Source organism: Telopea speciosissima, chromosome 4 (assembly GCF_018873765.1).
Source record: "Telopea speciosissima isolate NSW1024214 ecotype Mountain lineage chromosome 4, Tspe_v1, whole genome shotgun sequence".
NCBI lineage: Eukaryota > Viridiplantae > Streptophyta > Magnoliopsida > Proteales > Proteaceae > Telopea > Telopea speciosissima.
The window spans coordinates 32065819-32080125 of record NC_057919.1 but is presented as its reverse complement, the minus strand read 5'-3'; the positions used below and the strand labels follow the sequence as shown (position 1 = coordinate 32080125).

General features: G+C 40.6%; 1 protein-coding gene across 1 annotated transcript; it reads right to left on the bottom strand.

Moving 5' to 3' along the window:
* Window positions 1–392: 392 nt before the first annotated feature.
* LOC122657738 (probable 1-deoxy-D-xylulose-5-phosphate synthase 2, chloroplastic) lies at window positions 393–12376 on the bottom strand. Its single transcript, XM_043852531.1, has 10 exons — window positions 12224–12376; window positions 11681–12001; window positions 11412–11562; window positions 11048–11319; window positions 10682–10958; window positions 10000–10589; window positions 9631–9915; window positions 9302–9459; window positions 6469–6473; window positions 393–403 (listed from the first exon to the last, which is right to left on the bottom strand). The coding sequence occupies exons 1-8, from the start codon at window positions 12344–12346 to the stop codon at window positions 9307–9309; spliced, it is 2172 nt and encodes a 723-aa protein (XP_043708466.1). The 5' UTR covers window positions 12347–12376; the 3' UTR covers window positions 393–403; window positions 6469–6473; window positions 9302–9306.
* Window positions 12377–14307: the final 1931 nt, after the last annotated feature.

Sequence of the window (14307 nt, the reverse complement as noted above, 5' to 3'; positions counted from 1 at the left end):
AACAAGAAAGGAATTTAGCTAAAATTAAACTACCTAATCTAAAATTTTAATTTAACAATTTTAAGTCAAGATTCCTCTTAAAATATTTTCATTGGAGGAAAAATAAAGAGATCTAGTTAGAGACTAAATAGAATTCTTCTCATCTCCTTATCTTTTGTTAGGATTAAATTCCAATAACCAAATCCCAAACCCCATTCCCTTTATCATAAATTTGAGAGAGAGAGAGAGAGAGGAGAGAGAGGAAAATTCGTGGACTATAGAGAGGAAGAGAAGAAGAAGAAGAAGGAGGACAGAGGAGAAGGAGATTCGGACTGTGCACAATCAGTCACTTGATGTCCAATTTAGACCCTTTTTAGAGTCGAATTGAGAAAATCTTATTTCACAATAAAATGTATCCTCATCTCTTATCTTCGCAACCCAACTTCAATCAGCCCAAACGGAGATCTGAGTAGAGAGATATCGCTGATAAACTAAAGGTAGGTCATTTTATCAAAAATCTGTGTTTCCCAAATCCAAGTTTAAGCAATACCTTGAAGTTGATTTCATCATTACCTTACTCATGGGACTCCATTAAAGTGATTCTAAACTAGGAAGAAGTAGATTAGCATCATTGAAGCATTGATTTGAGGTCACCTATAGAAACCCTAGTTGCTTCACACAAGGTGAGTAGATCTTCAATCATTATACTTGATATTTTCCTTACAAATAAAATTTGTTTCAAAACATTGTTTTAAATCTGGAATTTAGCTTTAGATTGAGATTTATCATGCCAAAAACATATTTCATTCATGCATTTACTCAATTAAATTATTCACACATGATTGCTTACAAGGAATGGTGATTTTCTTATGATTTAATTCACATATGTATATGCAAAATTTTTAATAATGTCATGTTTATAGACTAATGAATCCAATGTTTATTTGTTGATAGTATGATGAAGGTCTATGAATGATTCTTCATGATTATAACCTAATGCATGATGTTTTTGGATGATGCATAAAAATCTGATTTTGTTTAGGGTTTACCTTTTAATTTTTATTGATGTTATTGTTGGATAAGTGATTGTGAAGATTTTGCCCAATCTTCCCTATTATTTTTCTTCACTTTATACATTGATATATTGATGAAAATTACTGTTTTCAAACTTTATTTTTATTTTTTTCAATAGTATGTATTAGGGTGGAATTGGGGAGTCATGACCTTAAGTTCCGAACTTAGATGTATAGCTTTAAATTATAAGCAAACCATTGATTGTTATTTTGTTGTTTACCTTACCGACATTGGTGAATATGTTGGGGTAAGGATAAGTTAGCGAATTTTTGAGCTACGGGGTTACCCTTGTTGGAGCTATATAGACTACTAGAAAGAGGGAGATGATCAAAAACTCTCCAGGAGGGCATTGCTGGTAAAACCTTCGGGGGCTTTGACTTAGTCTGGGGCAAGTTTGGTCACTAGTTGCTCCATTAGTTTCTTGATGTTGAGAGGGGACAGTGGTGTTGTAGTTGATCATAGCTGGAGTGCATACGCCGTTATCATGAGGGCCTTGACCATTGTATGGTAACTAGTTCACACTAGTCCATTAGGGAGTGATGTGTTTGTTATTTTACGTTCTTTTGATATATCTTTTGTTGATTGTTTTCATATATACTTTTCATTACAGTAGTGGTGATAAGCAAATATGGTTATGATCATTTTGTTTTGTATTTTTTTTCGGATCTATATATACATATTATTGTATGTCTTTATATTTTGTATTACTTGTGCATGTTTTCACACCTGTATAGTTGTTGTGGATTTATTTGCTAAGCTTTTTCCAAAGCTTACCCTCACCATTTTTCAGATGAACAACTTTATGAATGCGAACCTAGATGTAAGGATGTACTAGAGGAGGAGGTCCAAGGGGACGAATCGATTGGATTAGAAAAGGACAACTACTATTAGAAACTTTACACTTCCTTTAAATTTTAGAACTCATAGTTTATTTGAGTTTAATTTAATTTTGGAGATTGTAACCTTTATTTAAGAATTTTAAGTTTAATTTAAAAGTTGTAATAGCTTAGTTTGACTACCCTACTTTAGTTGAAGTCTTAATCTGTACATTTTAGACTTATGTTTGTGTTTTGGTTCTACTCCGGTTCATATCTCCTTGACATAAATGATCTTGTGGACCGTCAATGTCCCTAAACCGCTAGGGTGGTTATGGGGGCGTTACAGATATATTTGATATGTTTTGGTATGTATTGGAGAAAAAGAACAAAACACAATTATGTAATAACTATCATTTTAGATTCTTTATTACCTGAATTGTTTAAATATTATATTTCGTTGCTCTAATTATTATTGTTTGAGTATGTATTGTGACGTTAAGATGCTGTTTCAGAGATCCTGGCATGCTGAGAAGGATGATGGTAAGCATCCTAGTCACATCTCTTAGGTTATAAGGAGCGGGGTGTGACAAAGCATATTCTCCGGTATCTCAAGCAAATTTCTTCATTTGGTTTACTTATTCAATGTCCTACCAATCTTATGCTCCAAGCTTTTTTTGGTGTCGATTGGGCTAGAGATAGCGTTGATGGCAAGTCAATTAGGGCTTGTGCAATCTTCTTGGACATACAATAAGCAAAGACAGTGGCATGATCATCTATCAAGTCTAAATACAAGGCCTTAGCTAATGCTGTAACGAAAATTATTTGGCTTGCATCTATCTTTCAAGAGCTTGGTTTCCCATTACGTATGCCTCCTATATTATTGTGTGATAACATTGGGGCCACCTATCTCTCCACTAATCCAGTGTTCAATGCTCGTACCAAGCACGTAGAGATAGATTTCATTTTGTCCGTGACAGGGTGTCCAAGAAGCAACTATGAGCATAATTTATTTCTACCAATGATCAGCTTGCCGATGTGCTGACAAAAGCCTTACCTACTGCACGGTTTCAGTTCATGAGGGGCAAATTGAAGGTCTGCTGCCACCGTCCTTCTACTTGAGGGGATGTATTAGATGCTATTAAGTAACCCACTCAAAGTGGGATACTCAATGTCGTCTCTCCTCCTTATCAAGTCACATGTGATATGAACATCAACCTCTTGAGTCTCCTTCTATTATCATGATTTTATGTAACTCAACGTCTCATTCCCTTACCATGATTCTATGTAAATTCTGTTGACTAGGACTCCTCTCATGTATTTGATCTTTTAGCAATATATATAAGATCACAAACATTCTCCTATTGTGCGTTAACATGGCGGTAAACCATCCACTATCATGAGAATTAAGAACAGTGCGAGTAACATCGCTCATAGACATGAATTACCTGCTTGCCATTAATATTAAGCATCGGATAACAAAAAGACAAATAACCAAAATTTGTAGCTCCATATAGATTTTTTTTAATTAATTTAATTAAAAAAAAAAAACACAAATAACCAACTTTAAAGGGCGTGTTGTAAGGGAGAAGGCTCCACATAGGATTACTTAGGGAATATATTTCTGTTACATATCCCTATCATATGTAATCCACTTGTATGAGTTAGTTCTTAGTTAGTTGTGACAGGTGCCCTGTATCTGGCCCTATATATATGTAACCTCTTACATTAATTCATTAATGAAAAACTCTCAGCCTTCACATGGTATCAAAGTCATTTGTCACTTTTTCATTCCTGGTTTCCTTTTTGTTCTGACAATCTGTCATTTCCAAAACCTTTAACGAGCTTCATTTTCTTGCTTTCTTGCCTTCTTGTTCTCCTTTTGTTCTTCTTTTTTTCTCAGTTCTTGGCAGTTCCTAATTTGATTTCGCCGTTTCTTGACAGCTCCTGGTTTGATCTCGCCATTTCTTGGCAGTTCCTGGTTTGATTTCGCCAGTTTTTTGTTACAATTCTTGGCACTTCTTACTGCAGATCTTGTGATGTCTCAACCTGTGGTGTTGAATGTCTCTCCGTCTCTGCCATTGAAACTCACGGCGACTAATTACCTGCTATGGAAGGCATAGTTTCTTCCTCTGCTTCGTGGTCATAATCTCCTCGGATATGTTGGTGGATCATTTCCTAGACCATCGTCTTCTCCAGAATCGTCTTCTGGGTCTAAAGTTGTAGGTCTAGCGACTAATCTATGGGATCAGCAGGATCAACTGATTCTCAGTTGGCTCATTTCTTCACTTTCGGAGGAAACTCTCCCTCATGTTATCAGTTCCAGAACCTTAACCGATGCTTGGCAGTCTTTGGCCAGTGTATTTGCCCCTTCTTCTTGTTCTTGCATTACGGATCTCAAAGATCGCTTATTTCAAATGACGAGGGGCACCTCCACTATCTCTAAGTTTCTCCTTGAGGCTCGCTCCCTTGCGGATGCTCTTGCGATGGCCAATATTCCTGTATCTGACGAGGATTTGGTTCTTGCGGTTCTCTGGGGACTCAGCAATGATTACAAAGATTTTGCCACTTCTGTCCGTGTTCGCACTGATCCAATCTCCTTTTCAAATCTTTCGGGACTTCTCTTAAGTCAGGAATCCTATCTCTCCACTACTGCTGCTGCTGCAACTGCCTCAATTCTCACGGCCAATACTGTGGTCAGGGGATCTGATCGTTCCAAATCCGATCATTCTCATTCTGATTGGCGCAACTCTCGCTATCACAGTGCTCGTCGCGATGGTTAGAACTATTCTTCTAGTCATCGATAATACTCTGATAGTCGCTCGCCTGGTTCTGATCAGCAGAAGTCCAATCAAGCGCCCAATGGCTATCGCAGTGGCTATTCCAATAATCGATCTCGACGGGGTTCTCAATAGCGCTATTATCCTCAAACCACAGATTCCTCTGCCTCCTTCCAGAGTGCCAATTCTTCTCCATCCTTCATGAATATGACTTGGAGCCTTTGCCAAATCTGCCGCCTGGAGGGTCATCTCGCTTCGCAATGCCCATAACGCTTCAATCATGCATTCCTTGGTAAATATTGTTCCTCAGCTTTGTCTTCCTTGCAGTCTCCTTCCTTATGGCTCCTTGACAGTGGTTCTAACAATCACATAACTGCAGAGCTTTCAAATTTAGCAATATGTGATTCATACACTGGTTCTGACAATGTTATCGTTGGTAATTGGTAAGGTTTGTTCATCTCTCACTTTGGTTCCTTGTCTATTGCTTCAACTTCTCACATTTTTTGTTTGAGTGGTGTTCTTTGTGTTCCACAGATTCACTACAACCTTCTATCCATCTCTCGGTTCTGTACTGACAATTCTGTGTATTTTGTTTTTACTAACTCCTTTGTCACTGTTAAGGACTGCTAGATGGACAGGATCCTTTGCCACGACCTGAGTGACAACGGCCTCTAATACCTTCGTCTCTCCCCGGTGCGTCCTTCCGTTGCAGATTCTTCATTGGGCCGTGTTTCTGCTCCATCTTCGTTTAATGCCGTTTCATCTCTCACTCTTGATGACTAGCATAGACGCCTCGGTCACCTCTCTGAGCGACGTGTTCGTCACATTTTATTATCTTCTGGAATTTCTTTTACTGATTCCTTTTCTACTTATAATGCCTGCAACTGTTCTAAATCACATAAGCTTCCATTTGTGCGCTCTGATTCAATTAGTGCTGGTCCCTTGGAGCTCATCCACAGTGATCTCTGGGGACTTGCACCATTATCATCTTATGACTCATTTCGGTATTACATCATCTTCATCGATGACTATGGCAAGTATTGCTGGCTTTACCCACTGTGCAATAAATCTGATGTATATGCTGTGTTTGTCAAGTTTAAGGCTCTTGTAGAGTCCTATTTCCAAACCAAGATAAAGGCCCTGCAATCTGATGGTGGGGGGGAGTTTCAAAAGTTGACCCCCTTCCTCACCACTCATGGCATATCTCATAGGCTTTCCTGCCCCCACACCCAAGAGCAAAATGGGGTAGCAGAGAGGAAACACAGACATATAGTTGAATCTGGACGTGCCTTACTTTTTTAGGCTGGAATGCCTGAGTTATTCTGGACAATAGCTTTCCAAATGGTAGTTTCACTTATCAACAAGCATCCCCTCCTTCTTCTGAACAATATGACTCCTTACAAACGACTCTTTGGTATAGCTCCAGACTATACTAGCCTCAGGGTCTTTGGCTGCTTGTGCTACCCTTGGTTGTGCCCATACGCTGCCGTTAAGCTTCAGCCTCAGTCCCGCCCGTGTATTTTCCTTGGCTATTCTCCTGCTCACAGGGGTTATCGCTGTTATGACCCGTCCTCTAAATGGGTTTTTATCTCTCGCCATGTGCAATTCTTTGAGACCATTTTTCCTTTTGCGTCTCTTACCTGTTCTCAGCCCACCATCCCTACTTCGTTATGGTTCCCATCTACCACCACACATAGTGTTTCCTTGTCCCATTGGCCACCAACACGGCCTGCTTCCTAGTCCTCATGGGCCCTCTATCAACCCTAGTGTTGGACCCTCTGCTGGTCTTGATGCGGTTTCGGTTGGGCCTGATCCTACACTAGCCCAAAGCCTTGACTCGGTCATTAGCCCTAGTGATATGGTGCCTGCGCCTCTGTTGGGGCCCAGCACCTCTAGTGGCCTTGCTACTGTTGCTCCCCTCCATCCCATGATTACACGATCCAAGACTGGCTCGCTTAAGCCACGATCTAAGCTTACTTTGGTTGTTTCCTCTGCATCTGATTTTGATCCGGTGCTACCCACATGTTACACCCAAGCAGCATGCTGCCCACATTGGCGCAAGGCCATGCAAGAGGAATTCAATGCCTTAATCCAGAATGGCACTTAGGTCCTCTTTCCTCGTTCTTCATCTCAAAACATCATTGGTTGCAAATGGGTATTCAGGGTCAAGAAGAACCCAAATGGTTCTATTGAGCATTACAAGGCTCGCTTGGTTGCAAAGGGGTTTCATCAGCGGCCTGGCTTTGACTTTGGAGAGACTTACAGTCTGGTGGTCAAACCGGCTACCATTCAAGTTGTGTTATCTCTTGTTGTAATGAGTGGTTAGCCTATTAGACAGTTGGACGTTTCCAACGCCTTTCTTTATTGGGATCTCATTGAGTTTGTCTATATGACACAGCCCCCTGGCTTCGATGATAGTAACTTTCCTGATCATGTATGTCATCTGCAGAAATCTTTATACGGCCTTCGACAAGCTCCACGGGCCTGGTATACCAAGCTGAGCACCTTTGTGCTCTCTCATGGGCTTGTTGCGTCTTGTACAGACACATCGTTGTTTATCTATCATCGCGATGGGGTTGTGCTCTATTTTTTGATATACGTCGACGATCTTTTGGTCACAGGCAACAATGTTGCAGCTATTACTGCCTTCATAAAGGCTCTGTCAGGGGCCTTTGCACTAAAGGATCTTGGCCCACTTTACTATTTTTTGGGTGTTGAGGTTTCTCGCGATTCCACCGGTTTGCTCCTTACACAACGCAAGTATATCAAGGACCTTCTACAGCACACCAACATGTCTTCGGCTAAACCCATTAGCACGCTCTTAGCCTCTGGGTCCCCCCTTTCACTTCATGATGGGACCCAGTTATCTGATGGTACTTTATATCGTCGCACTGTGGGTGCTCTTCAGTACTTGTCAGTTACACGCCCTGACATTGGGTTTGCTGTGAATCATGTTGCTCAGTTTATGCACACACCTATGGATATCCACTGGTATGTTGTCAAGCAGAACCTCCGCTACCTTTGTGGTACTCCTACCCACAGGTTGTTTTTTGCGGCCTCATCCACAGTGGCTCTATCTACTTATTCTGATGCTGATTGGGCCTGTTGTCCGGACGACTGCCGCTCTACTACAGGGTTCTGTATTTCTTGGGCTCCCATTTGATTTCTTGGTGTTCCCGTAAGTAGCATACAGTTTCACGCTCCTCTATTGAGTCAGAGTATCATGCTATAGCGGCCACTGCCTCAGAACTCGTTTGGGTACGCTCTCTTCTTGGAGAGCTTGGAGTGTTTCTCCCTTCAGCTCCTACTCTATGGTGTGATAATGTAGGGGCCACATACCTTATGGCCAATCCAGTGTTCCACTCACGTACGAAGCATCTTGAGATTGACTTCCATTTTGTCCGTGAGTTGGTAGCTTCCAAGCGCCTTCTTGTACGTTATCTCTCGACAGTGGACCAGGTTGCCGATGCCCTGACCAAGGGTTTATCACACTCGTGCTTCACCATTCTCCGTGACAAGCTTGCTGTGTATGACCCGCTGCGCTTGTGGGGGCATCTAAAGGAGAAGGCTCCACATAGGATTACTTAGGGAATATATTTCTGTTACATGTCCCTATCATATGTAATCCGCTTGTATGAGTTAGTTCTTAGTTAGTTGTGACAGGTGTCCTGTATCTGGCCCTATATATGTGTAACCTCTTACATTAATTCATTAATGAAAAACTCTCAGCCTTCACACGTGTTTCGTCGGTGGCTGATCTGATGTGTTCTAAAAAATTAAATATTCTTGTGCAGCAGCATAGGCCAAAATCACTGATGAAGGTATATTGGTGTTCGCCCCAGCCGGGTTGGGTCAAAATTAACATTGATGGTTGTTCTCTTGGCAATCCTAGGAAAGCGGGAGCTGGGAGGATCTTTAGAGACAGCAATGCTATGATCCTCTCCTCTTTTAGTCTTTTTCTTGGTGTCACTACTAATTTTGTGGCCAAATTTAGAGCGTTGATCCAAGGTCTAGAGCACGCTAAAGAATTAAATCTTACAAAGGTTTGGATCGAACGTGACTCAGCTGCAGTGGTGGCCATGGTGTCCAAGAAGATGGTACAGTGGTTTATTTGGAAACAGTACTCTGCTCTTCAAAGTTTTCTTGTCGGCATTGAGTGGAAGATTACGCATTGCTATAGAGAGGCAAATCCGGTGGCTGATTTCCTTGCAAAGTCGGCAACAAAGTTTGAAATCTCAACTCCTATCTCATTTGGCCTACTTCGGTTGAAGAAAATCTCAGGGTTGATGCGCAAGGGCGACCAATATTTCGTTTATTTTAAATTTTTTTGTTCCCTTGTGTTTCTTGTTTGTCTATTGAGTGCTCTTTTGCTGATGGCATTGTCGTAGGCAGAGGTTTGGCCTAATTGGTTTTGTTTTTGTTTCTGGGTTTCCCAAGCTTGTATATCCTTTTCTCTTTTCCTTTAATATATGAGACCTTTTAGGAAGAAAAAAAAACCATCCACTATCATGAGAATAGAGAACAGTGTAATTAACATCGCTCACTGACATGAACGGTTTTCCATTCATATTAAGCATCGGATAACAAAAATACAAATAATCAAAGTTTGTAGCTCTATACAATTTTCCCCCTCCCTTTGGCTTAATGAATTGAATGAATTACAGGTTGAGCATTTGTAGGGTGCCCTTATTTTCACCTATAGAGGACAAGACAGTGGCTGCAATATGTTTCGAAGTAAGACCTGCCTGTTCCATCTGGTCTGCCTGAGATCCATGCTCGATATATCTATCTGGAAGTGTCATTACCCTCATCTACACAACAAGAAATAAACAAGTTCTAGAATTTAGTAACTTTAGTGATTAATTATAAAGAATCATTAATATGTTTATACAGAGAAATAGTAGCTAGTGTGTTTAAATTAACACCTATACTTGTCAAGTAGTGAAGAAAGAAATTAGATGTAGCTTTTGAATGTCCAATACCTTTAGATTTCCGTCTAGAAGTCCATTCATGATCATGAAATGAGTGACATGAGAACAGAAACCCCCTACGGATCCTTCTTCGGCAAGAATTAGAACTTCATGCTCCTGAGCAAGCCTTCTTATCAGATTTCCATCAAGAGGTTTGCAGAACCTTGCATCTGCAACAGTTACTGAGATGCCAAACACTTGAAGAAGTTCTGCTGCTGCCATACAATTTTGCACTATTGTTCCATAACCGAAAATTGCCACCTTATTCCCTTCCTTCAACACCTTTCCCTTACCAACCTGGTTTCATACATGAGTTAGTCCAGGCTTGAGAGACTAATGATTTATATCTAATCAAATAAATTTAATTAAATATTAAAGTACCTCTATAGGGGTGCCTTTGTTATTTGGTGGAAGAATGGTACCGATGCCATTTCCTCTTGGGTATCTGAAGCAACTAGGCCTATCATCAATGGCTGAAGCCGTGGCAACCATGTTCATTAGCTCTGTTTCATCAGAAGGAGCCATTACAACCATGTTGGGTAAGCATGCCATGAAAGTGGTATCAAAGGCTCCACAATGAGTCGGACCATCTGCACCCACAAGGCCAGCCCTGTCTATTGCAAATCGAACCGGAAGCTTCTGAAGATCGACATCATGAACTACTTGGTCATAACCTCTTTGTAGGAAAGAAGAGTAAATTGCGCAAAAAGGTTTGAGACCCTCAGCAGCCAAACCAGCAGCATATGTTACTGCATGTTGCTCAGCTATTCCAACATCGAAACAACGATCAGGGAAGCGCTTCTGAAATAGATTAAGCCCTGTTCCACCTCCCATTGCAGCATGTATCGCTACAATTTTGTCATGTTTCTCTGCTTCGGCAATTAGAGATTGTGCGAAGTACTGTGTATATGAAAGAGATGTTTCTTTGGGCTTCAATTGCTTCCCAGATTTTGGATCAAATTTCACTACACCTGTGAAACCAGAGGGTTTTAGAGAAAAGAAACATTAATTGAAATTAAATATAGAGATGTATACACAAAGCTAGCCATGAAATATCATATACCATGCATCTTATCAGCTGCAACCTCGGCTGGAGCATAGCCTTTCCCTTTCTCTGTTATGATATGGATGAGCACAGGACCTGGTGCTGGCATGGCTTTCACCTTCTTTAAGATAGAAACAAGGTCTTTCACATTGTGGCCATCCACAGGACCAATATAATACAGTCCCAGATCTTCAAACAAGGAAGCCCAAGAGCCGCCGAATATATCTCTGGAATATGAGTCAATCTTCGCAGCAATTTCAAATGGCAGTTCTCCTCCAACTTGTCTTGTTAAACTCTGTCAGGGATTGATGGAAACATCTTCTAGTCAGAATTTAGATTGGCCTAAACTTTGAAAGGAATACAAATTTTGAATTAGTGACTCACTTTTCCTACTTCACGAAGCTGCCGGAACTTTCTGCTAGAGTGGAGCTTTGCTAAGGCTTTGCTCAGGGCTCCAACGGGATTAGCAGGGCCATCAACAGTGGCAGTCGGAAGAGAAACTTGCTTATTGTCATTCAAGATGATGATGAGATTTGAATCAAGATAACCAGCATTATTCATTGCTTCAAATGCTTGCCCTGCCGTCATGGCTCCATCCCCGATTACAGAAATTACATGATTATTCTTGCCTTGTAAGTCTCTAGCAACAGCCATTCCTTTCATAGAGTGAACAACAAAATGTACATTTTAGAACTATATATAGCCCTTTCATATAAAATTAAGAACAAACAGTTTATGGGCTCCCTACCTAAGGCAGCTGAGATACTGGTAGAACTATGGCCAGTTCCAAAAGCATCATACACACTCTCATCCCTCTTAGGGAAGCCTGCAAGTCCACAAGTCTGCCGGATCGTATGCATTTTGGATCTCCGACCAGTCAATATTTTATGTGGATATGCCTGCAAGAACCCAGTTCATCCCCCCATTAACAAAATTTAATTTCATTATTTCAGTACTCCAAGAAAAAGCAAAAACTTAATTGTAATTCAAAAAATCCCAAAAAGCAAAGAAAATTACCTGATGCCCAACATCCCATATGATCTTATCTTCAGGGGTATTGAATACATGGTGAAGTGAAACAGAGAGTTCCACCACTCCAAGATTTGAGCTTAGATGCCCACCGGTTTTCGACACGGTGTACACAATCTCTTCCCGGAGCTCATCGGCTAACATCTCAAGTTCCTTGATAGATAGATTTTTCATGTGAATTGGGTAGTTGGTTGTGTCCAAGATTGGAGTGGAAGGCTTCTGTCCTGTGTAAGTCAGTGCCCTCACAGCCTGAGTACTTTGTGAATTATTATTATTATTGTCCATGCTGCTACCCATCACCCTGCAAAACTGGACCCCATACAGAAATAATACATACACAGTCAGCTCAGAGACAAGACTGATTTTTTGAACTAAAGCAGTGGTTAAGCTTGCATGAATGAGCCTATGCCAAATGGCACACTGGTTGAACCGATTGACCCAGACCAGTTTTAGAAGCTTGGCTTCCCCAAATTAAAATAGAAATAAGAGGAAGGAAAGAAGGGAAAATGAGAGTTAAGAGGGAAAACGTACCATGTGCTTGTGTTGCCGACGAAAATTAGTAACCACAGAGAACTGCATCGAAGACGAATCAGCCGGAAAATCAAGGGCCGGGAGCACACTCTTCATGAGTAGAGGACCACCACAAGAAGCCATGGGTATAGCTGATCTAATGAATGAGCTAATTAAAGAGTCTGCAGATGAAGAAAATAAAAGTGTTGGATAGAAGCAGGCCGGATTGCAGTGATACTTTGGAGGTTCTTACTTCTCTTCTTATAGGAATATGTTAGCAGCAGTGGGGATCGAGTGAACGCACCCCCACCACTTACGTAGACTTTCTAACGTTTTCCCTTACTCTTTCTGCATCACACGTCTTGTCTTGTCTTACGTCCAACATTTTTAATGTTGCTTTTCACGTTTATTTTTAAGTTTTTGGGTAATCTACTTTTCACGTTTATAACAAGACTGATTTTTACACTTTTAATTTTATTTGGAGTGAAAGTTCCAAGAACGTTCCAATGACTCGTTGTGTTGAAGGGTGTGTTTAACGTTTTCAGCGATAGCGCTACTGCCAGTCACTTAAGAAGTCCTTTGGTGGCAAACCTTCTAAAAACCTCAAACCAAACCTAGGACCCATGTGTCTTATCTGTTAAGACATTTATAATGTTTGTTTTAAGGGAAGCAGTTTTTTGTATTAGAGTGTGACGATAAATGTTTGTTTTAAGGGAAATAGTTTTCTGTACGGAAGTGTGGCGATAAATGTTTGTTTTAAGGGAAGCAATTTTCTGTATGGGAGTGTGGCCTACGCCAGCACTCCCATGTGTCTATCTCTCTCTTCCTTAAAACAAGGGGGCAGAAGTGTCTTTTCACATGGGGAGGAGAGAGATAGACTCATGGGAGTGCTAGCGTAGGCCACACTCCCGGACAGAGAACTTTTTCTCTTGTTTTAATGATTACCTGTATGACAACTACCAGTTATGACCTCCCATTTTTATGGGTCAAGAACTCCAAGCTGAACAAGACTTTCCTTCTTCTGAAAAATAAATGACTTTCCTTCTCCTTTTTTGGGAAGCTTTCTTCCTTTAGCGAGAAGACACAAAGCCTTGGTAAGTAACAGTTGAAATCTGTTAATTACTATGTACGGAAATATAAAACATACAACAAAATTTCATATGTATCAGAGACATTAAAACTATCACAGCGGAGACTCCATAAACATTTCATAAAATACTTTGTGTATATCTGGAAAAATCCATCATATTGTACCATGCATCTATTTACATATCTAGATCTACTATCATATACATCAAAAGACTATTCTTCATATACACATCTCACAAGTGTGTCTCAAAATACATCTAACACCAAAAAGGTCTGCCTCTAGTCTTTGTCCATCTACTTGGAAGGGGTTGCTCCTTCCCTTTCGCTATCTTGACACAGTCGACGCACTATCCACTAGTTTTCAATCATGCGGATGTGTGGATTGTTTTACCCAAAAAAAAAAATGTGGATTGTTGATTTTGATATAATGTTTATGGGCAAGGGTTGAGCATGCTGTGAGCTCCATGTGGGACCCACACATATTGGATTCCATCTGGGTGGCTAGAACCCATTCTTGTACGTTCTTGTCCCCTCTCGAGGAGATATTTGTACCCAAAAAAGAATTTAAATCTTTAATGGGTAAGAGATTGATGTCTGGTCATGTAGCACCTGCATCAACACCAACACGGGGGCCAATGAGAGCAAATGCAGGGACACCGACCAAGGAGGTTTTTTCATTTTGTTGGAGGCGAAGCACTATTTTCGCACGCCCCTGTATCTAGGCGCAGGAGCCACACGACTAGGTAACATTCTTTTCCCATCTTAAATTAATAAAGGATCGAAGTTTCTCTAGACTATGGCTGTAGAGATTCATTGGAGTTTGGACTCTCTATCGTTGGATGGAACTTAGACCCTAGATTGTATGAGACCTGACATTTTTTGGAATGTTTTGATGGAAATATTAATGAGGAATCAAATGGAAGGGTTAGTATGTACACCTCAAACTGCCAATATGATAACTATAAATCTGCAATACTATGCCTAATCATACAATAGTTGGAATACATAACTAAGTA

Coding starts and splice junctions, on each gene's coding strand:
- LOC122657738 (XM_043852531.1), bottom strand. CDS start 12,346: ATGGCTTCTTGTGGTGGTCCTCTACTCATGAAGAGTGTGCTCCCGGCC. Junction 12,002..12,223: donor GTCGGCAACACAAGCACATG/GTACGTTTTCCC, acceptor TATGGGGTCCAG/TTTTGCAGGGTGATGGGTAG. Junction 11,320..11,411: donor CAGTATCTCAGCTGCCTTAG/GTAGGGAGCCCA, acceptor ACTCTATGAAAG/GAATGGCTGTTGCTAGAGAC.